At 39.0% G+C, this 23,848-nt stretch overlaps 2 protein-coding genes across 12 annotated transcripts in view; one reads left to right on the forward strand and one right to left on the reverse strand.

Moving 5' to 3' along the window:
• AP4S1 (adaptor related protein complex 4 subunit sigma 1) overlaps positions 1-15,538 on the forward strand; it is a 44,949-nt gene extending 29,411 nt beyond the window's left edge. For 8 of the 9 annotated variants that reach the window (XM_049898731.1, XM_049898726.1, XM_049898732.1 and 5 more), the window contains 2 exons: positions 3,413-3,424; positions 13,359-15,538. In XM_049898731.1, the coding sequence (XP_049754688.1) occupies positions 3,413-3,424; positions 13,359-13,487 (141 nt within the window). In that variant the 3' untranslated portion in view covers positions 13,488-15,538. Of the gene's footprint in view, positions 1-3,412; positions 3,496-13,358 lie in introns of all 9 variants that reach the window. The other variant, XM_049898735.1, reaches the window with a different exon arrangement.
• Positions 15,539-16,406: 868 nt separating this feature from the next.
• The window catches only part of HECTD1 (HECT domain E3 ubiquitin protein ligase 1), a 97,022-nt gene continuing 89,580 nt past the window's right edge, over positions 16,407-23,848 (reverse strand). For all 3 annotated transcript variants that reach the window (XM_049898720.1, XM_049898719.1, XM_049898718.1), the window contains exons 37-43: positions 22,597-22,734; positions 21,651-22,258; positions 20,733-20,811; positions 20,517-20,610; positions 19,565-19,715; positions 17,429-17,573; positions 16,407-17,319 (exon numbers count right to left, since the gene is read on the reverse strand). In XM_049898720.1, coding sequence (XP_049754677.1) covers positions 17,182-17,319; positions 17,429-17,573; positions 19,565-19,715; positions 20,517-20,610; positions 20,733-20,811; positions 21,651-22,258; positions 22,597-22,734 — 1,353 coding nt within the window. In that variant the 3' untranslated portion in view covers positions 16,407-17,181. The remainder of the gene's footprint in view (positions 17,320-17,428; positions 17,574-19,564; positions 19,716-20,516; positions 20,611-20,732; positions 20,812-21,650; positions 22,259-22,596; positions 22,735-23,848) is intronic.

A 23,848-nucleotide genomic window follows, 5' to 3' on the forward strand; every position in this document is an offset into this window, starting at 1 on the left:
TTGAAAAGACTGTTGTTTCCTCATTGAATTGTCTTGGCACCCTTATAAAAAAAAGTCAGTTGACCATAAATATAAGGATTTATTTCTGGACTCTCAGTTCTGTTCCATTGATCTATATGTTTATCCTTATGCTAGTACCACAACTGTCTTGATTACGGTAGTAAGTTTGAAATCCAAGCGAAGGTGTTTTTCTTTACTACCATAGTCCTTCCAAGCTTTGGTTGGACATTCCTGAGAAGTCACAGTGGCACAAGCTGATCTCCCAAAATTGTTTTGTTTATTTTATTTTGTTTTAAATAGAAGAATTAGGAAGGAACTGTTTCCAAGCTTCTTCTTCCTGAGGCAGTTAGTGGAATCTGCTCCATAGCTGGTAACGTTGAATCCGCTAAAGCCTGTAAACACGAAGTTCATGTTAAGGAGCTGTATCTTCAGCCCAACTTCTAATACCAGAGGTGAAGTTTGCAAACTCCTTCTTCACGTGTCTGTCTTCACTTGTCTTGGTGCAGTAGTTCTCAAAGTGTGGCTCTAGACCTGGAAACTTCTTACAAATGCAAATTCGGGGCCCAATCCCCAGATTATTGTGTAAGAAATTCTGGTCAGAGGCCCAGCAATCTGTGTTTTAACAAACCTCCCAGGTGATTCTGACGCGTGCTCAAGTTTGAGGACCGCTGCCTTAGTGCATGAGGAGACCTGGTGGCGCCGTGGTTAAAGTGATCGACTGCTAACTGAAAGGTCAGCAGTTCAAAACCACCAGCGGCTCCCACGAGGGAGATGTTGCAGTCTGCTTCCATAGAGATTTGGAATAGATTAGATGACAGTGGGTGGGGCCTTGGTGCATGAGGGTTGCTGTCAGTTATTTCCTAATTCAGGGGTTGGAGATGGGAAGCTGCTTAGTGGCCTGCAACATGGTATTGCATGTACCTACAGAGGGATCGGAAACCCCGGGGGCATAGTGGTTAAGAGCTACAGAAGCTAACCAAGAGGTCAGCAGTTCGAATCCACCAGGTGATCCTTGGAAACTGTATAAGGCAGTTCTTTTTTTTTTTTTTTAACGGAGGGATTGGTGCTCTCCAAAGCTGAAAGAGGGCAAGAGGTCGGGCCATTCCACAGATTACCTTCAGACAACTGGGAGCATTAAAACTGGCTTTAAAATCCAACTTTGTGTTAATTGCTTCAAGTCAGCCCTTTAGCCCATGACTGTCCAACAGAATTTTCTGCAGTGATGGAAATGTTCTATATCTACTGTCCAATATGGTAGCCACTAGCCACATGTGGCTCTTGAAATGTGGTTAGTGTAACTGAGGAATTGAATTTTAATTTTCTTTAATCTAAGTGAAACGGGTAAGTGTACCTGGTGGTTGCTGTATAGCTCGAGCTCCTGCTTATCTCCTAGCGGCCACTTTCTTGTTCAGACAGACTGGTTGCAAGTCAAGGTCTGTGATTCGTAACTGGCCATGGTTAGCCACTTTGAGGCGACACCCACGAAGAAGAATATCATTTCCCAAAATAACGATGTTTTAAACCTGGAGGAATAAAAAGAGGGTACAAACACTGTCATTGCTAAGTTTTTTTTTTTTATAATGATTATTATTATATTTGGTAACTGAGAATAAATAGCACGTTGCTGAATTGTGACTGTAATTCTAGGGAGAGAGGCAGTGACCACATAAGCCACAGAAGTCAAGCTAAAAATTTAATTTAAACCAGGCGATTATGCAGAACTTGGACAGTACTAAGGGATGGCCCTGTTTAGGATGACAGTAGCAGAAAGAAGAAGAGGAAGAGGGAAAGAAATACTGTTGTTGTGTGCCACTGAGTCGATTCCAACTCCTAGTGACTATATAGGATAGAGTAGAATTACCCCATAGGGTTCCTTAGGCCATAATCTTTATGGGAGCAAATCGCCGGGTCTTTTCTCCTGCAGAGCCATCGGTGGGTTCAAACTGCTGACCTTTCAGTTAGCAGCCTAGCACGTAACTGTTGTGCCACCAGGGCTCCTGGATTTGCAATAGGGTAAAAATGCACCAACTCATCTTGGCATCAGAAGCTCTGATTGGAAGTCCTCCTTCTGCAAAGGAGTACTGTGGGGAGGAAAACAGGATCTGTCCCACTCCCCGAGAATGCCTTGTCATCTAAGATGTATTTTTAGGCCTGTGAGTTTTAAACATTCTTTCTGGGGCTATTTTTAAGCTTAGAGAGTTTCGGAATCTTAAATTTGGAGATTAGTCTCATGCTGTCTGGGCTGAGAGAAGCATCTCAGCATCATGTTTTCAATACAAAAGGCCAACCCAGTTAGCTTCAGAGAAGACGGTGAGGGCTCTGAGGGCTGTTGCTGGTAACAAAGTGGTGTAAGAGTTTTCAGGGCATCTAGTCATTTGACAAACCTTAAATCCTTTCAAATACGGATTTAACTCTGTTTTCTGTTTTTCTCCCTCCCTGATTTTCCATTATGTAAATATCCATGTTCCCTGAAAAAAAATAAACATGTAAGCAAAAAGAAAAGGGAGAAGATCCTGAAAGCTCTGATGGCATAGTGGTTAAGTGCTACGGCTGCTAACCAAGAGGTTGGCAGTTCAAATCCACCAGGCTCCCCTTGGAAACTCTATGGGGCAGTTCTACCCTGTCCTATAGGGTCGTTATGAGTTGGAATCGACTCGACGGCTGTGGGTTTGGTTTTTTGGGTTTTTAGTATTAGGCATATTTTCTTTCTGACTTTATGTAATATATGTCTATATCTATCCATAGCTGTATAAATCTATGTATATATATTATATAAGACTGTATATACCACTCAATAACTTGCTTTTTTATTTAACAACATGTCAGCAGCTGTGTATCCATATCATCATTTAGAAGTATGCTTTAATTTATTTAATTAGTCCCCTTAATAGACACTTCGGTTGTTACCAATCATGTGCTATTATAAACAACATTACCCTGAACATCCTCATCACACATCGTGTGTGGTTGTCTAATTATTTCCTTAGGATAAATTTCTATAAGTGAAACTGATGAATCCAAAGGCTACGCACATTTTTAAGGTTTTTGATGTTGTTGTTTGCCATCAAGTCAATTCTGACTCCTAGCAGCCCTATAGGACAGAGTACAAAAAAAAGTAGAATACACCAAATTCCGCTGTCTGGAAAGGTTGAGTTAGTTTATTCCCTTCACTTTGTAAAGGTGAATCGCGGCCTATAAAATTACTCTGAACTGCAGTATATGTGTGTGTGTATATATATATATTCTCATCAGAAGCTCAGACTCAGGGCCTTCCCACTCTCAGGATTCTAAGCACAAAGCAGCCTCTCCTCTCCGCGTTCTGGCTTAGAGGCCGGAGCAGTCGTTAACTGTGCTAAGTGCTTGAGTTCCAGGGTCTCATTCTCACCTTCTGCACTCTTTTTCTCTTTTCCAGAGTGAATTAGATGTATCCTTTTTTCAATACTGTGAGCTAAGTTTTTCACGGCACTGTGCAAAGTACACTCTAGTCCTGATCAGGTAAGTGCCACGTGGCGGGAAAACTATTCGGAAGAATCCAGAATGTTAGGCATCAACAACTACGCAACCAGGACGAGACAGCCAGATACAGGTGCTTTGTAGAAACCTCTAACCACCACCCCCCGCCACCACCCCCTTTTCTTTTTACAAAAGCAATTCTTTTTTTTTTTTTTTAATTTAGATGAAGGTTTACAAAACAAACTAGCTTCTTATAAAACAATTAGTGCACGTATTGTTTTGTGACATGGGTTACCAACCCCACGACATGTCAACACTCTTCCCTTCTCAACCTTGGGTTCCTTATTACCAGCTTTCCTGTCCCCTCCTGCCTTCTTGTCCTTGCCCCTGGACTGGTGTGCCCCATTAGTCTCGTTTCGTTTTATGGGCCTGTCTAATCTTTGGCTGAAGGGTGAACCTCAGCAATAACTTCATTACTGAGCTAAAGGGGTGTCCAGGGGCCATACTGTTGGGGTTTCTCTGGTCTCTGTCAGACCAGTAAGTCTGGTCTTTTACAAAAGTAATTCTTATTAAGATTTGTTTTTTTTTTTTTCCCCTAGACAAGGCTATGGAAATAGTTAATAATAACCATTTTATATTAATTTTGCTTCTTTTAATCACATAGATAAGCTCTTTGTAGAGTTTAAAGGACACAGCCAGAAAGTGCTTAGTTCCTCTAGAAAATAGATTTTCATGGCTCCAGGTACTAATCTGGAGAAATGCCCTCATGATCAGAATAAGGACTGCAGGATTAATAAACTGGAGGGCTGAAGAAATTGCCTCGTGTTTTAGTTATCTAGTGCTGCCATAACAGAAATACCACAAGTAGACGGCTTTAACAAAGAGAAACTTATTTTCTCACAGTCTAGTAGGTTACAAGTCCAAATTCAGGGCATCAGCTCCAGGGGAAGGATTTCTCTCTCTGGAGGAAGGCTTCCCCTGGTTGAGGAGCTTCTCAGGCACAGGGACCCTGTGTCCAAAGGACGTCCTCTGCTCCTAGTGCTGCATTCTTGGTGGTATGAGGTCCCCAACTCTCTGCTTGCTTCCCTTTCCATTTATCTCTTGAGAGAGAAAAGGTGGTGCAGGCCACACCCCAGGGAAACTCCCTTTACCTTGGATCAGGGAGGTGACCTGAGTGAGGGTGGTGTTACAATCCCACCCTAATCCTCTCAACATAAAATTACAATCACAAAATGGAGGACAACCATACAATACTGGGAATCATGGCCTAACCAAGTTGATATATTTTGGGGGGGACATAATTCAATTCATGACACCTAGCTTAATTCACTTCTTTTTCTAGCAGAGAAGGCTGTGGTTTTCTTTTCTTTCTTCCTTTTAAATCACAGCATTCAAGGACCCCGAAAAGCATTTGCTTAGAATACCACAGGCCTGTGGATTTTGGCAAGAGCCCACTAGGCTTTGTTTGAGTGCTGTGGAGGAAAGTTGACTTTTAAGTTAATTTTTTAGTTCAAAAATCTGCTTACCACTTGAAAGCAATAAATAAAGGAGCCCTTTGGAAACACAGGAAACCCTGGTGGCGTAGTGGTTAAGAGCTACAGCTGCTAACCAAAAAGTTGACAGTTCGAATCCACCAGGTATTCCTTGGAAACTCTATGGGGCAGTTATGCTCTGTCCTGTAGGGTTGCTATGAGTCAGAATCAACTCAAAGGCAACAGGTTTGGTTTAGTTTAGTTTTGGGAACACATAAGGCTTGAAGCTAAAATAGTAATATTAATTATTATTATATGTGTGTGTATGTCTATGTATATATGCATATATATGTTCTTGTTAGTTGCCGTTGAGTTAGCTCCAGCTCATGGCAACCTTGTATATGCAGAGTCTAACTGTGCTTCATAGGGTTTTCCAGGCTGTGACCTTCCTGAAGCAGATCACCAGGCCTGTCTTCTGAGATGCCTCTGGGTAGATCTGAACCACCGAAGAAACCTTTAGCCAGTAATCTAGTGCTTAACCATTTGTGCCACCTGGGGAATACACACACACACACACACACACACACACACACACCTGCTAACCAAAAGTTTAGCTGTTCAGCCTCCATCTCTCACCAAGTTACCCCATTACAGTAATTTTAAAGAACTGAACCCTTGAAATCCCAGGGTGGAAAGGGAAAGGGGGAGAGTGCTGACATACTGCCGGGATTGCAACCAATGTGCAAAACAATTTGTGTAATAAATTTTCGAATGAAAAACTAATTTCACCTAAAACACAATTTAAAAAAAAGAACTGAAAATAAAAAAAAAAAAAAGATCAGCAATTCAAATCCACCAGCCGCTCTTTGGAAACCCTATGGGGCAGTTCTACTCTGTCCTATAGTGTCTCTATGAGTCAGAACCAACTTGACGGCACCTAACAACAACAACAACAACAAATATATATATTAGACACCTATGCCCAGAACTAGAATATTCACATCCACTTAATATTCTGGGAGAATGGTCATTTACCGTTCAATATTGATAGGAAACACTGCAGGCTTTATTTGGAAACCTCTTTAAATTAACTGGGGAACGCTGAGTGCCCTCTAGTGGTGAGTGACCTAAATCTATAATCCCTTTGACCTAGACCCAAGACAAGGCTGTATGTTAGGATGTATCTTTATTCAACAAGTAACATTCCATTTTAAGTAAGGTCTTTAAAGCAATTCAAAATACATCTCTTCCTACTTCTACAGAGGAATAAAAGGATATGTCTTTTGATTTAAAAAGTCATCAGGAAAATGCTAAGAGCTAATGGACACTCACTGGGAAGTTCCACCTTAGATCTTGCCACTAACTGGCTGTGTGTATTGGATAAAGTATAAAATTATTCAAGTCAAAATAAGTAAACTAGACTAGAAGAGCTGTAAGCTTCCTTTAAGCCTTAATATTTAATGACACCATGATTCTAGGTAACTGAGCTGTTACTTTACACGTAAAAGCAAGAAGACAAGGTCTTACAGGTCTAGATATTCAGAGAATGGAGGAGAGTCAGATGTAACAGGATATGTATTATGGTCGGATTATCTGTGTTGATGTGTCTTATAATGACCAGATTTTTGTTAGAAGTAGGGAAGGGTGTGTTTTTGAACCTCCCCTGGTGTGTGGCACAGGGCCATGTAATAAGATGTAGCATTCTTGTTTGAATGTAATTTCCACACCAAGACACAGATAATATCTTTTGCCTCTCATTTCACCTGCCTTGTTTTTCACCTTCTCTTCCTCTCTGACTAGGTTATATATTTAGTGTCCTTAGAAATTATTTAGATATATCCAACAGATTAGGAATCGTGCATCATTTGGAGAAGAGAATGAAATCTTTCCAGACCTTGAAGAGTATGTCTTTGCTTTGGGTATAATTTAAGTTGCGCCTCCAGCGGTCTAAAAGTAGAGTGGGTGGCAGGGTGGCAGGGCAGGCGTAGGACAGCTTGCTTCTATTTACATTCGTAAGAGGATACCACCCTCAGCCATCTGAAAATAATCAAATGAAAAGCCCCTGACACTTATGCTTCATACATAGTTCTTCTTAAGTAATGGATCTGATGTCCAGGGAGGACCTCTGCAGGCTAGTTCTACAGTACTGACACAAAAGAGCCTTTTAGAGTCTCGGCCCCTGTTTCCTGCTTCGTCTGCGTTGGGCCTTGGATGTTCTGCATCACCATCCTGGCAGCATGTATCCAGGAACCTGCGAGCATAACATTATGCAAGTCTGCTTCACAGACTTTGGGAAAGTTGAAAACAAGCAACTGCTATTCAGAAAATTGCAGCCTAGTGAGCCCACTAAGAGCACTGACACTCAGAGCCCGTAATCTTGTGTTTGCTCATGCTTAAGAAAGCCTTCCTTGTCAGCCCACATGGAACAGAGAGATTTGAGGGTTGGTTGTGGTTCAGCAACAGGAGGATGGAAGTCACAACCTCATGAAACTCCCCCAAAATCCCTTATGTAAAAGTCTTTTTCTCCAGAAGCTTTTCTGCCTGGCAGCCTTTTAAGGATGGGGCAGTTTCCCAGGGTCTGCAGGGTTAGACTTTGAGAAATAAAGTGCACCATTTGCATTTCTCCCTGGTATGAGTTTGTGCTACTTCTCGTAAGACTAGCATCACAAAGCAAGACAGGTAGGATTTCAAAAAGAAATGACCTCAGCACAAGAAGTCATGACAGAAATTCTGGCTTACTGAAAACCCTTCCAGTAAAGAGAAAGCATCTGGTGCAGGGGCGTCAGGTGGGGCAAACAGGACAAGCAGGCCAGTGACCTACATCACTCACATGCTGTGAATAAGCCCCTGTACACTCTTCACATTCCACCCCACACACCGGACTGAAAGGCTGCCTGAGGACTCACAAGGCCCTGATTCCACAGGGAAAGTTTGTCCTAATACGTACCTTAGCAGACTTCTTAAGACTTCAGATTCCATGAATTCAGATTATCTTTTAGGCCTCAACTGGTAAGCTTCCCAAAATGTGCTGCTCTGTGGAGCCCCAGGTTTGTCCCAGGAATTCTCCAGGCAATTCCTAATTCAGAGGAACTATCTCTACTCCCTTAGCTAAATAAGGGACGGCACTGCACTCACCAGCTCCTCAGCTCAGCACACGCCTACTCTGTGTGTAGAGGTATAGAAAACCTTAACAGCCTTTTTGATATTTAGTGCCTTTAAAGAGGCTTAAAAGACTCGGTTCATTTTGGCTAGAACAGAACCTCCTCCCTCACACATATAGGGTGGGCCTAGAATCCAGAATGTTTTCTTGATTTAAAAACATACTGGGCTGGGGATGAAACATTCATGTTTTTTATTTTTTAAACTCTTAAAGCCAGAGTGATAATTCTAGAACCCTAATGCTCATTGCTATGAGTCAGAATTGACTCGACGGCAGTGGGTTTGGTTTTTTGGTTAATGCTCATTATGGGTGATACAGAAGCACTCTAGACTCATGGCTTCTCTTTTGCAGTTGAGCATGAGGGAGTAGGAAGGGCCTCAGTGCTGTGTGCCCTCTGTGTAACTCAGCCAGTAGCTCCCATGGTCTCCCTGGAGGAGTAATCAACAGTAGTCAGCACCACCAAGATTTGTAGCCAGTTAGGCCCTGTAGAGAACCCAGGACACACTGTGGGGCATCTACCTTTGTTCCTTCACCACCTTCCCCAAATCCCACATACCTTCAGAGGTCCAGAAACCAGAATAGGGCTTCTCTGAGTAGAAGATAATTTCAGCCTGACTTAATGAGCAATTGCAAAAGTACTTGTTCAAACTAGAGGTTATGGAAATACTGGCAAGTACAGCACAGATACTCTCCAGGAAAGTCACCCAACACAGAAGTAGCAGCTTATAAATGAACTTAAATTTTCTGGATATCCTCTCAGAAGAGTTACAAGGATAATTAATGAAGTCATTACAAAGGGATCTTTCACAGTATGATAGAGCATATGATTAATTCAGGAATGTCTTGTTAGTATCAGAACAAAGTAAACCACCTCCCCTGTCCCTGAAGGCTACATTTCGTCATAGGATTAGAGTACTTTGGAGCTGGAAGAAACCTACACAATCATCAAGTTAAAATTTCACTTTTTAGATGAAGAGGCTGAGGCCCAAAGAGATGCTGTGACATATCCCAACCCATAGAGCTACTTTGGGGGCAGAGGTGGTACCGGCCTCTGGATATCCAGGGCCCTTGACTCTGGGCATACCTTAGTTAGAAGGTCAAATTTGATATTAAAAAAAAAAAATCCATAATCATTTGGAACAGATTGTGGCAATTTGGTCTCTAACAAAACAATATTTATAAATTGCCTGTCACCATGGTGGCTTTGTGTTGTTGGAAAGCTTGTTCCTGGATTAGGAGAGAAGTTTTAGAGAAAAACCGGTTTTTGGTTGGAGTCAGGAATGATGAAAAATCTTGGTGTACCTGTGCATGCCTTGGTAAGAGCATTCTCTCCAAAAGTGGAGTTTACATCCAGAGATTTATAAACTTTTTTTTTTTTTTACTTTTGAAAATATATAAAGTTAAAACCTGGGCTATGAGGTGAAAGCTGACTCGTGGGCCTGAGGGAATGTGTGTGGCCATACTCCATCTTTGGGAAGGGACAAGGGGGCCAGTGCCGTCTCTAGCATGAGAGGCCTAGCCAGTGCCATCAGGAATAAGAGTCTCTGAATTATGAAGAGTCCCTTGGGGACTTGGCCATTCACCTGGGAAACGGATGTGAATGTCCTGGACCAAACAGCCCCAGCTTCCCGGAGTGGCTCCCACCAGCACTAGCCATCTCCTTAAAAAAAAAAAAAACAACCCAGTGCCCTCCTTATGTTCCTCAAATCTGTTCAGAGGCCTCTAGGTGACATCCATCCACATCTCTACCTCTCCACAAAGCCCTTCCACCTTATACCAACTCCTTTTGTTCCATTTTTCTGGGTACTGTTTTAGTCAGGAACAGTGATAGCAAGTTAGGAGAAGGGACATAGAGGAAAAAAAAGAAATGTAAGTTTATTTGATCCAGTACTGTAATTTATCCTGCATTGTTTAATTTCACATAAGCCTGTATCAACTTTAAGCAAAATTACACCTAAGTCTCTGTTGCTCTTGGAATATGAATGTATCTTTAAGCAAACCTACCTTAACACAAACAAAACACTCCTTTTCGGTTTAGGCTAAAAGTGGACAGAAGGCTGTATTATGAGGACAGTCTATCCAGGACTGTGTAGAATCTTCATGATGGTGGTCTTCTACATATCAGTATTCAGTCCTCTGTGGGAAATGTGAACACAGTGGCCTTTGGCAGCTTATCTGATTTCTTGGGAAATTGTATTGAAGAATGACTGATGAGAGAGGAAGTTTTTTTCCCACCCTACTTAGTGTACCGAAGAACTTTGTTTACCTAGAACCTTAAAAAAAGAAAGAGCAAGAAGCTGGGGGATCTGAGGCCAAAGTCAAGAGTTAGAAATTTAGTTTGTAGGCTGGGCTTTGCCTGGAATTTTTCTGGTGGTAGCATTCAAGACTGTTGCTCAGTTTTCTCACTTAGTAACGATAACTAGATCACCAGTGGTGTTAAAATACAGATGAAAAAGCGTCTCATTATCCAGGGATCAAAATTCCAACCTAGGAACCATAGACATTTCAATCACTTTAGTAACAAAAAGTGATTGCAAAGTGGCACTAATATGACAGGGGCCCTATGATGTTGCAACTCCAACACACATTACATAGAAATTCTGAAAGGTTGAGGTTTCAGGATTGTGAGACAGTGAGGCTGCTCTCTGGGGGACAGTTTCTAGTTCACAATAGCACCAACCTTAAGGCGCCCACGAGGGAAACATGTTGCCTCACGGGGATTTTTAGAGTTAGTCAAGTTCGGTATAGTCTGAAGGTAGGAACCTCTTGAAATAGTGTTCTCAGCTAACCACATTAATAGACCCTCAGTCTGGGCATCTTCGCTTCCTCTTATTCCAAATTTCAGGATTGGAGTGTGTCTGCCTATGTTTATTGCCATGGGGCTTGGCGTATAGAGCATTTTTTGGCCCCTGTTCACGTGGCATATGACCCAAACACCATACTGTTGGCTTCACCAGTATGTACAAGTTCTTCATAAACCAAACCAAGATGTCAGTAACAGTTGGATTCTTATTTTAAAGGAGTCATAATTCCGTGGGGAAATCAGCTTTCAGGCCTTTGCCTGTCACATTGGATTTGGTCTGTGGTTTTCCCATATAGTGCCAGGAAGTTGCATGGTTGTTAAGGGTTTGAGGCAGATACTCAGATAGGCAGGCAGTCACATGCCCACAGTTCAGAATGACTTCACCGAGCATCATGTTTCCAGGATGTTGGGAAATTCAGTTCTGCCAAAGGACCTTGTCTTTTTTGCAGTAGGGGACGACAGTGGCTGGTATGATTCAGCAGTAAATTCTGATCTGGATTTCAAAACAATTGGCCGCTTGCTCAAGGGGACATCTGGATTGCATATCACCTGCCTGCCAAAAAGATGGAGTAGTCCTCAGCAGCTTGATCCCTGAACCAATTCAAGTAGATTAAAATTAGATTTCCTTCTATCTCAAAAAAAGTCATCTTGGATAAGCTGGAATTTTCAAAGGCACTAAGGCATTCATTGCCCTTCTTAAATACAACAAGGTGGTTCTGCAAGCTCCCCAACTCTGCCTGTGTACCTGGCTGTCATTCCTACTTTGTCTTGGCTTTTAAGTTCTAGCTTCTGGGTCTGGTGAACAGGATTGAGTTAAGGGCTTAACGTTCCAGTCTACATAAATTGAAGGACCCCAAAACCAAAACCCACTGCAGTCAAGTCAATTCTGATTCATTGCAGCCCTATAGGACAGAATAGAATTGTCTCACAGGGTTTCAAGGCCTATAAATCTTTACGGGAAGTAGACTGCCCCATCTTTCTTCTACAGAGTGGCTGGTGGGTTCAAACTGCTGACCTTTCGGTTAGCAGCCAAGCGCTTAACCACTGTACCACTCCTTTAATTGGACAACATTAATAGGTATATTAAAGTTTCTTTTTTTTTTTTCTGGGTCATTTAAGGACAGCTCCCATGGGCCCCTGAAAACAGTTTATTCTGCTGGAGGACTATTCGCACGGAGCTTAATGAGAAATTAATGCAGAGCCTAAGAGAAACTTAAAAGTCATTCACAGGGTTGTCTCATTCTCTATAGACATACTTCACTAAGCAAATACAGTATGGACTTTGAGCACCTGGAATTATTGAAAACCAGGAGGTACTCATTCACTTCACAAAGATGCACTAATTATGAACTCCCTAGTACATTTAATCATTCATAGGTTGGATGAAGCTTATCTATTTGAAAGAATCTATCCACTATTTTTGAAATAGAGATGGAATTTCAGATATTGAAGTGTAGAATTCAGAAACATTCAACTATTGTCATGATTTCGTTCATTCCCCTTCTTTCACAAAAGAAAAACAGGTACTCAAAGAAGTTCTGGAAGGAAAAAACTGGCTCTTTCTAGTCAGACATTATAGTCTAAACAATACTTTCTTGTTCCCCCATACCCTAACTTTCCAATGAGAACACAGTAAGCTGAAGTGGCTCTATAACTCTCAAATGAGTACTCTGAGAACTGTTCATTTATAAGAGGTATTGTCTTGAAACTCAGTTTTTTATTTTTTTTTTTTCTACTTGGGAATTGAGTCAGCATGTTCATCTCTCTTCCTGGTTATTTTTTCTTCTGGCTGGCAGAGAAGGTAGCTGCAGATCAAGGCCTTAAAGGGATTTGGTTTGGGTGGAGGTTTGGAGACTGAGGGAGGGTGTTGGCAGCCGCAGACCTTTCCTGAGAAGCCTGGGAACAGAGCAGGCTTAAACCCAAAGCGGAGCCTAAGCTTTGGGTTTAAATGCTAGCTAGCTCTGGTAATTACTAGCCATGTGACCTTGGACAATGGCTTTGAGCATGTTTGCTCTTGTGTAAAATGAGGATATGTAAGATGTACATCATAGGGTTGTAGAAAAGACTGAAATGTGAAGCACTCAGCACGATGCCTGGAACATAAGGAATATTCAATGACTGTTGCTGCTGTTATTATTATTACTGTTATTATCTGAGGCGAAGTCATGCTCTTGCTAAATGTCATTTGCTTTGTTCTCCAGCTTTAGTGGATTCTCCTTTCCTCTAGCTAAAAAAATGTACCTGTTCCATTTCTATAACTACTTGTCCAATTAACATAACCAAGGTGAAAGTGTGTGTGTGAGAACATGAAGGTAATAATTTCTAACGTGGTTATCAATTTTAAATTGAATACTGGGATTTCTATTAAAAATTTCATGCGTAGAATAACTTATGAAAAACTCCAGGCTAAGTTATACTGAGTGTTAACGTTTTTGTAACTCTAAAACTAATTTCCTTAATATGATTTTAGATAATGTTTAATTTGGATAAAGTACACATAATTTTGGATGAGATGGTGCTAAATGGCTGCATTGTGGAAACTAACCGAGCAAGAATTCTCGCCCCTCTACTAATTCTTGATAAGATGTCAGAAAGCTGAAAAATGGAAGAGGCCTGCCAGACAACACCCAAAAAACGTGAATGCCGTGGAATACCTCTCAACATCTATTGCCCAAAAGAATCTGGAAGACCATACATTGCACAACAGGGTATCCTTGCAAAGACATTATAAATAGGCATTTTCCAGAGGTACTAAATGGAAAACAAACTGTACTTCAAAATATGATGTACAAAGAAAATTTTAAACTGAGAAACAAGTTTTATTTTCTAACTTTTTAAAGCATTTTTTTCCCACTGCTTCAAATTTTGTTGAGTATCAAAGGAACCCTTTTTGGTCTCTGCTTTCTTTTGCAAATTAAATCAAGAAATAGGAAGAATGTGTAGCAGCTCTCTAGAAGCCTTTTAAAATTGACTTAATCGCATACAGCATTCTAAATAACATTGTTTTCTGAATGCTATCTCTTTCCTAAGAAAGTCTTAAAATTTACATTTTTAAAATTTAACTATATTGTCTACTTAATGAAGATGGCAGAATTAAATATTATTTGCCAGTTTCTAAATACATCTGCCATCCATTTTAAGTGTACTCAGCAATTACAATGCTATCATGTAATTATAAAAATGTTACTATCAGATAATAGATTAAAAGAGAATGCTTACAATTATGCTTTATGCCAAATTTTAAAGGGCTTTACCCTTCCTATATGCTTTTGCTGCTCAGTCAACAGTAGAACACATGGAACTGCCATAGATAAAAGCATTTATATGTTGGGGTGGGAGGGTAGGTGCAGTGGAGGAAGTAGAAATATATTGTCTTGGTCCATTAAGATATTCTGCCATCCTATGGAATTTCCAAGAGTCCTTTCATGTACATCTTAGCCTCCAAGAGAGACATTTTAGGCACTGATATTTCATTTAGCACTGTGTTTGCTTTCTCTCGTGTGTGTATATATACATAGGGACATTTTGTTTTTCACTTTTTATCCTTTTCTAAAAATCTATTTACATATGTCAGAGTTGGCATCCATGACGACCCAGGTAACAAGTCATAGTGAATTCCAAAAGCAAACTTGAGTTGTTTTGGACTCATTCAAGACGGCAGAAGGCAGGCTTCTGACCTGTGAGGAGAGTGAGTGGTGTGTGTGTATAGATGCATTTTTGTATTAAGCAGCCAAAGTTCTGGGGGAAGCCCAGTCTAGATCAAAATACTTTGGAGGTCTTTCTGAGACATACTAGTTGGGAAACACTGTCCTAGTTGGTAGGAACTTAAATCAGGTAACAGCTGAAACTGGTACACCAGAAGTAGCGAGGGAGTGAACAAAATTAATTTTTGGGTCACACCAAAATAGTAGTTGAATTACGTCTTGGCACAGATTTGAGTACCTTGAGAGTACACCAACAGTTAAAAAAAAATATGAGGTAGACATCCCAGAAAAAATTCTCAAAAACCGTATACGTTGAGACCCCAGTAGATGTCCTGTAATACAAACTGTAATGTGACTGACTGTTCTACAGACTGTGTCATCTTCTCACTAAGTGATTTTCACATTCAGGAAATTTAAGTCTCAGGTTGGCCAGCTTTATCTTGCTCTTAGATTGATCTCTGCAGGAAGACTCCTGACATTTTAAACTGTTCCTGACTTTATAAGGCTGATCAATTTACCTGCTATAGTAACTTGTTAGACCAGAGGTCAGCAAACTTTTCCTGTAAAGGGCAAGACAGTATAACTATTTTAGGCTTTGTGAGCCACATGGACTCTGTTGTAACTACTCAATTCTGTCCTTGTAGTACAGAAGCAACCACAGATAATATATAAATTAATGAGCTTGTCTATGTTCTAATAAAGCATTATGGACACTGAAATTTAAATATAATTTTCACATCATGAAATATTCTTCTTTTGATTTTTTTTCCAATTTTTTTAAAATTTTAAAATCACACTTAGCTCTTGGGCCATAGGAAAACAGGCAATGGGCCATAGTTTGTCAACTCCTGTGCTAGACTAGTCTTGTTACAAGCTGGCTACTGACAGACAGTTTAGCGACTGTAACAGGGGCAATACTACAACATATGATATGGATTTTATTTCTAACATTAGTATAAAGTTTTGGTCATGAACCCATGACTTGATTGAGACAGCTACCACCACTACTTTTTGGATTAAAAGCATAGGTCATACATTTCAGTGCTGCTATTATGTTTTATTTTAACTTTTATTCTCACAGAGAACTGTGAAGCTGACAATGAGGTGAATTATTTAAATGCTGCCTCTGGTTACACAGTCACAACATTCTCATGCAGCAAATAAAGACAGTCTCAAATCATCGATTATAGTGGGAGAGATCTCTTCTAATGTAGAAAGGGAACATACCTTTTAAACAGGTAAATAACGGGCAATTTCAAAACATGCTTTGGCTCCTAAAAAAGCCATTTGGCTAAATCAGGTCTAGTGCCATTTCTTTCAACCTATATGCACAGATGTGGTAATCACAGGAATTTGGAAAATGTAAATACAGCCCCTTCTTCAAAACCAGGAAATAGCCGTTTCCTGGTTGTCTCTTTTCACATTAGCACAACATTCAGAAAATTGTTCTGGATCTTAGACTTTGACGTCCTGCAGATAGAATGGTAATAAGCAGTGGATCTGGTGTTTAAAAAGTTAACACAAATAACTTGGCTGTTTCTAGCTGAATAGAGCTTTAAGACTGAACACAACAGATAACAGTTAAGCATGGAACATACATTTCTTTTAAGCCTTCTAATTTCAGTAAATGGACTTACTATAGAAAAATACATTTCTTCATATAGTAATTTCAGAAAACCAAATCTGAACAATTCAAAATAAACAGTATCTGGTTAAGCCCTTAGGCTGATGATTGGCAGTGAAATAGTCACGTGACACAATTTTGTACGCTGCAAACATTTTAATGATTATTGTTGAGCATACATTTTGGAAAATTTTTACTTCAAACTGCAACAAGTTAAATAAATGTTTATAATATACAAAGAAAATACAACCAAAAGAAAAACTTGCTTTAAGTGTGCCTTGCACCTAACCAGTGTTGTTGCTGATGTTGGTTTTCCCCTTAATATATCTTTATTTTTGAGCTGCACAAACACACTTAAGAATTTGATCTTTATAGTACGGTATTTAGGAAATAAAAATATACTCCCACCTTAAAGAAATAAAAAGGTTGTGCATGATTATATGCCAAACAAATGAGAGAACACTAGAATACTCTGGTAGTGCAGGCATCATTAAACAGGAAAAGAAAAAGCTTGAGATGCTCCTTAACGCTCTATGTTTTAAGGAAGCAGAATTTTTGACCAAGTAGCTTAAAAAGCCAGCAAAACAGGGATCAGTGATGGCAACTGTAGTGTATGGAGTAGGAAATGACAAACTTTACACAAATACACTGTTAGAAATTTACCAGTGAACACTGAAGATCTGAGAAGCTGCTCTTTGGAACAGTCAAATACGACCACCATATTCCAGTCACATAAGCCCTTGTAACAACACACAGTGTCCTGTGCTATATACTTGCTGGCTGGATAAAGGATTTGTTTTGTCATTAGCAGCTAACAAACTTAATCCACATGTTCTTAAAGCCTTAAAGGTGGAAAAAAAGGCAGGTGTCATCAGCGTGGAGGATCATATACTTCTCAGCACACAAACACGAAAGGCTTCACTAGTATTTAAAAGTCTCTGGTGTCTCCCATTGCACTGCAAAGATCAATTGAGATGAAAACCTTTCTCCATTGTAGCAGCTAGCAGGCGCTCTCTCATGATCTCCTCGGAAGAATACTCCGGCAACTTAAGATAATGCACACAAGTATTCACTGACGGGTAGCTCGCGTCAGTAGCATCAACCTATGAAAAGAAAAATGAAAATAATAGAAGGTCATGAGTTTAAATCTTTCTTTCAATCCTGAAGTAACCAAATTCCATTTGGATTCCCCATTAGCTAGAGAGTTTGTACCTTGCGCACAACGGTGAGCCGGGGATGTAGATTAGCCAGTCCGCCTGGGGGCAGAGTTGAACAGCCAGTAGTAAACTGTAGGAATGCTTTCCTTTCATCTGAAGACATGCCACACAAAACTCTCACAAACCTTAGGAAACCAGGGCTAAAAGAATAAAAATACAGTATGCTGATTTGACAGCAGATTTAAAGGAAAAAGCAACTATTACTTTGTACACTTGCAATAATCCAAACAACTATACCCACGTGTCAGAAAAATACCACTCTACACAGACTCTTACATAAGGATGAAAGGGAGTGATACAAGACACTTTGAAAAACATTTTTAAATAGTGACTACTAAAAAAGGAAAAAAATTTTCAAAGACTCTGTTGTATTTCTAAGTGGTAAGATCAGAAACAATGATGGAGTAAAGGATCAAACTCGCAATGAAGCCAGGAAATCAAGACAGCTCAAGGTGTACTTGCATAATTAATCCAAATATAACTAAGTTACCAAACAGCACCTGAAAGAGTCCACCTTCATCATAATGGAATGGTTAAACAGACTGTGTACACCTGTGTAACGGAACACTGTGTATCCAGGAAGTGAGCTACTGCTATATGCCGCGACATGGATGAATTTCATAATCGTAACATTAAAAAATCCAAATCCTAAAGGACATACATTACATGATTTCATTTATTAGAGTTTAATAAAAACAAGCAAAATAAATCAATAGATTGTGATTTAATGACTAGAAAACAGTATGGTCGGGAAGGGGCCGCTGGAGTTACTTCTTACTCTGGGTACCAGTTATACAGGTGTTCATTTTGTGAAAATTCTCTAAGTTGTACAAATAATTTGTGTATTTTTCTCATACTTCAGAAAAAGTTTATTTAAAGAGAGGTATATAGACCATGTTAAAGTTTAAAATAACTCATGATGCTCTTAATTTTAAGGTGTACGTAAAACTGACCGCCAACTATAAAAAGACATTTCCTTGCCTCATTCACATTAATTTGGGGACATTTTTTAAAAAGTAGTATAGTCTTCAAATACATCAGTGGTATGAAAGACAAAGAACAGCTGAAAAACTGTTTCAGATTAAAAATACATCACAGCTAAATGCCAGCTTTTTGGTACCAGAAGCAAAAATGCTATTAAGAACATTACTGAAACAGCACACAAAACTGGAATACAGATTAGCTAATATGGGTGCAATCAAAAGGTTTTGATTTGTTTGTTAGCAGCTTCTGGTACCCACCAGCTGCTCCTCTGAAGAAAAGACCTGGAGATCTGCTCCTGTAAGATTTACGGCCTGTAAAACCCTATGAGACAGTTCTCCTCATCACACTGGGTCACTATGAGTTGGAACTGACTCAGCGGCAAACAACAACAGCATGGCACCATGAATTGGATAGTATGGATACATGCAAGAATATCCATGTTCTCAGGAAACGTACACTAAAGAATTACAAAATAAAAGGAAATGATGATCAAAATATCCTCAAATGGTTCAGGAAAAAGCAGTATAAGTGTGTGTGTGTATACACACAACCAAAACCAAATCTATTGCCGTCAAGTCAATTCTGACTCACAGCGACTGACAGGAGAGCAGAACTGCCCCACAGGGTTTCCAGGAAGCAGCTGGTGGATTCGAATTGCCAGCCTTTTGGTTAGGAGCTGTAGCTCTTAACCACTGTGCCACCAGGGCTCCATATACATATATACGTACATAAATTATGTGTATGTACACATAATGTAGACAGAATATCCTAAAGGAAATGTGGCAAAATGTTAAATACTGATAAAGGATATATGGGAATTATTTCAACTCTTCTTTTAACTTTCCTGTTTGAGATTATTTGAAAATAAAAGGTAAATAAAAGCAATACAGCCTAATGTACTCTCTTTTTAAAATAGTGAACAAGTAAATTGTGAAAGTAATATGAACATCAGCCAAGAATTCAGTTTATCTTTTTGGGTACTCTCACATCATCAATGGACAGCATCATCTGCATGTTGGTAACTGTGAGACCTGTCTGCTTTGTCATTTATTTCATGAATGTAATTCACTGAGTTATAGTTCTTTAGAGAATCTCATTTGATTTTGGGATTTAAACAATTTTGTTCTTAGAAATTATCAACACATACCTGTCACGTGTATATCCAAGCTTAGGTTCCGTGTAATTGATAATATCCTCAGCTGCCCAGGATGGTGACTGGTTTCCACAAAGAATCATTTGAACTTCTTCATGGCTAAAGGAACTTAATTTCTCCATTGGAAAAACTTTATTGAAACCATCTACATTGTAAACAGAACAAAAAAACAAAAACGACAACTCAGTTTCCAAGTTATGATTCAAAAAATACCAAAGTTCAAATCAAAGTACTGATTATCAACTAAATGGAGAGAAGATGAATATACAAGTTAAAATAACTTGAAATAAAACGGGCGCAAGGGTTTTAAGTACCACAGTCTCTGCTTAACATCACAAATGTGAAGGATGAGACTATCTAGTCACTACGGTCCTAAAAGCCAAATTCTTATACTTACCCAACCTGGAGCCCACCAGCTCTTTGTGTCATACAAGTCAGCCAAAGTTGTGTTCTCATTTTCAGAACTATTAAGTGACAGTCTGAAATACTTTGCTCTCAACTTTACCTAAAGAACTCAGGTTCTATAATCAGTTAACTCATCCTGATCTTATAAGGTCATTAGTATGCAACCTGATGCAGAAATCAGGATAAGCAAGCTGAGAGTGTACATGTGCTCCACCTGAGAACGTTCCAACCTATTGAGTACCCTGCGGAACCTAGCTACTGTATTTCTGCAAATAACACGCCCGCATATATAACATAAACAACACGCCTAGGAAAATAATGTGTGAGGGGATTGTATAGTTTGCAGAAAAACATAACGTACGTGTTATTTGCATACTTAGTACTTAGTAAGTACTTAGAAAACAAAAAATGTGGCAAGTCTAGAGGTTATCAACAACTGTATAAATACAGTATTATCAGCAACTCCTGACCACAATGCCTTATTTTCATTTTGTCTCAAAGTAAAAGGAAATGGATTAAGCTAAAGATCCTTTTTAATTACCTCTGAAGGCTTCCATCTGTTTCTGAATACCCGTATGCATACAAAAGTCAAACATCAAATCCACATACTCTTCTGCATTATCCATGGTTATCATCTGCAAAAAAATTGCCAATATTATTGTTAATATCCAGGAATATTTCAGTAGCACCTAGTACAACTGGCCTTGTTAAGAGAATGTTTCTGAACTTACAACTATATCAAAAGCAAAGTCTTTACCTCATCTTCACCACTTGGTTTGAGATCCACAGCTGTAAAACCATATATTCTCGAGGAAGGGCAGAACTGGAAATTTAAACTGAGGGAACAGAAAAAGGGTTAGATTCACTGCCATTCGGCTACTACTAGTATCTAAATTTTAAAACCCTGCTGCGAAAACAGTAAGCCCCTCTTCCTCAACAACAAAATCAGTACACCAGCTTAAATGTAAGTATGAGGCCTTTTTAATGCAAAACCCTATGCGTGAAAACTATTAAGCCAACCTAATACCAAACCTGTCTGGCTTTGCAAAGACTGCTGGCAACCTTCATGAACCCACAACCTTTCCATATCTCACTTTTCTTTCACTGCACAAAGATTTTAGCAGTGAATTATGGTAGCAACAATTTTACAATATCTTTTTTTGAAGTAAGAAACTATTGCTTCATTAAAGTTATTCATGTGTCCCAAAACACAAAACAAACCTATAATATATAACCATTTACCAAGCACAGCTTCTCAACATATCAGCACATATTTAAAAAAAAAAAAAAAAGCCTTGCAATTAACTCAAAAGCCTGGAGCATCCCCACTGGGAATAAGGCTTACATACAATTTTTGAGCTTTGCCAATTAGGTTATATTGCCTAATGAATGTGGCAAAATACTGTTGGCTCTGCACTTTTTACACAAGATATATACACTTATCACACTTGATAAATCAATCTTCGGAGGATTTGAGGACAATATATTCTGACAGTCTCAGTATTCCCATTATAATATTAACAATCAAGGGTCCAAATAGATAAGGAACACTTCCTACAGTATATTACAGTTCTTAAAGCAGTGTTCACTCACATACTACAAATTAGTGGGGAAGAAACAAAAGCTTTACAACTTACCCATCCATTACATTAGACCACATATAGATAAACCTTACCCTAAGTCCTCTATGCTAAGTGGAGGCCCAGAACCTGATGGATTCTTCAGCACTAGTTCCTGTAATTTTGTGTTCTTCTCATCTTCAGAAAGATCTTTGTTGCTTAAAATCTGGCGCCTCTTGATAGCAAGGTCTTTAATTTCTTTTAAAAATCTAGCTCTGTGCGGGTTTACTAGTTCAAAGTCTTCCCAATTTAAAATTCCATTAAACCAAGCTGGCGGTTTGGGTTTGGGGGGATCAAGAATAAACTCTGATTTTGAATCCTCTTCGAAGCTTCCTACTGAAAGTGAATCGTGGCCTTCTTCTGTAGAAGCTTCAGATTGACTTTCAGTACAGTGTAAGTCTCTATCACCTCGTGACTCATAAATTAGTTTACTCATATTACTTTTAATGTCACCCATACACATAAGTTTAAAGAAAGGTTTAGAAATAGGTAAGTCCACAAGTCTATTGTCTTGAATACATTTGGCCAAGAAAATTCCAAGAAAATGAAAGAGTTTCGTGATCCTTTCAAGCTCGTCACTATCTTGTGGAAACGGTGCCGTGAACAGTCCACATGATCTCTGCACATAGTATCCTGGAGGCTTCACTCCACCTCCAAGATCAACCTATTTTTTTTAAAAGGTGAGAAATGGAAACAAAATTATACAAAAGATATAAATACAAAGTAACTAAGCCTATCGTTATCGTTTTCAAAGGGGGAAAAGTCCATAAACATTAAAAATTCGTGAATTTAGCTGTTCAAATGTATTTGTATATGCATTTTATCAGATAGTTTGCAGTGGCTAATTTTATTCTTTTTAGAAATATTTTTAAGATATCAAGACTATTCAATAATGAAAGTAGAGTCCGAAAACCTGGCTTTTATACTAAAAACACAGCCTATTTTTAACACCCTCCAATAGTAGAGTCACACTCAAATCGCAACATTGAAAATCGATCTTACGTGACGAGATTCATCATCAGGAAAGTTATCATCACAAAGCCAAGCTCCCAAGTCAGTTCTCTGGAATTCTGCTGCCACCAGAGCATAAAACTCTAATGTCGGTCCTAAGCCAGTTCCTTCTTCTCCTAAAAATTCAACCTAAAATACGAATAAAGAAATCATCATCCAATTCTTGCTAAATTTGTCATATCTTATCCAGTAATATACTTAAAAAAAAAAAATGTGGCACTATAGTGTATTAAAAGCAAAATGGGATTTTTATTCTAGTTTTTCCAAAGAGACGCAAACAGTTGTTGTACATTATTACACACTTCAGAACTGTGCTGAGCATTATTCATATATTATTTACTTCTCGTAACAACTCTGTATAACAAAGTATTATCTCCTTGTGACACCAAAGGAAACCAAAACTCAGATAAAGAGGTTAAAACACTTGCTTAAGAAAATGATGGTGTCCAGATTGGTACCTGTGTCTGTGTGACACCAAAGCCTACACTCTTCCACTTACCTGTGACTTTAGGCAATCACTTTAAAGGGTTTTATCCATACTCTACTTGTTCCAAAAATGATTTGAGGCAGCTTACAAAAACATATAGGGATAGTGCATGGTTAAAAAAATTAAAAAACAACAGGATTATCTGGGTTGGAAGAATATAACGGTAGGAACAATAAGATGAAGGCAACAAAGTTTGTATATAAAGTGAAAATCATAAAGCTTTGTACATCTTCTAGAGATGTACTGTATTTGGCTTTGAATTTCCTAGATGCCAAAGCAAAAAAGGAAACAGCCTGTCTGTGATCCAAAAGAGCACCAGATGGTTCAAATCTGTGATAGGAAAGTATTTCCTCCACCGTTCCTCATATAAGGAATACCCTGTATATGGGATATAATCAACAATGTCCACGATAACATCTCCAGAGTAAATATACTGAATTTTAAACTGCCACTTGCTACGTCTCTTAGACCAGTGATATAAAACCAAGCACAATTTCAACCCTTTTGTTACCAAATTTTTATTAAAAAAAATTTTTTTTGATGGCATGTTTTTTCAGTATTGGAATGCATGCTTACTGAGTGTGATTAAATTTTTTGGCTAGTAATAATGGATTTTGAGAAATATGATCTGGTAATACAAGCCACCAATAAGGCAAGTAGCACTCTGGCACCATCAATCTGTGGTATGACAATATACCAATAAGAACTAAATATAGAACTTATTGCAGGCGCCTTTCCATTAGATTACATGAGGAA

The sequence above is a fragment of the Elephas maximus genome, chromosome 10, assembly GCF_024166365.1.
Source record: "Elephas maximus indicus isolate mEleMax1 chromosome 10, mEleMax1 primary haplotype, whole genome shotgun sequence".
NCBI lineage: Eukaryota > Metazoa > Chordata > Mammalia > Proboscidea > Elephantidae > Elephas > Elephas maximus.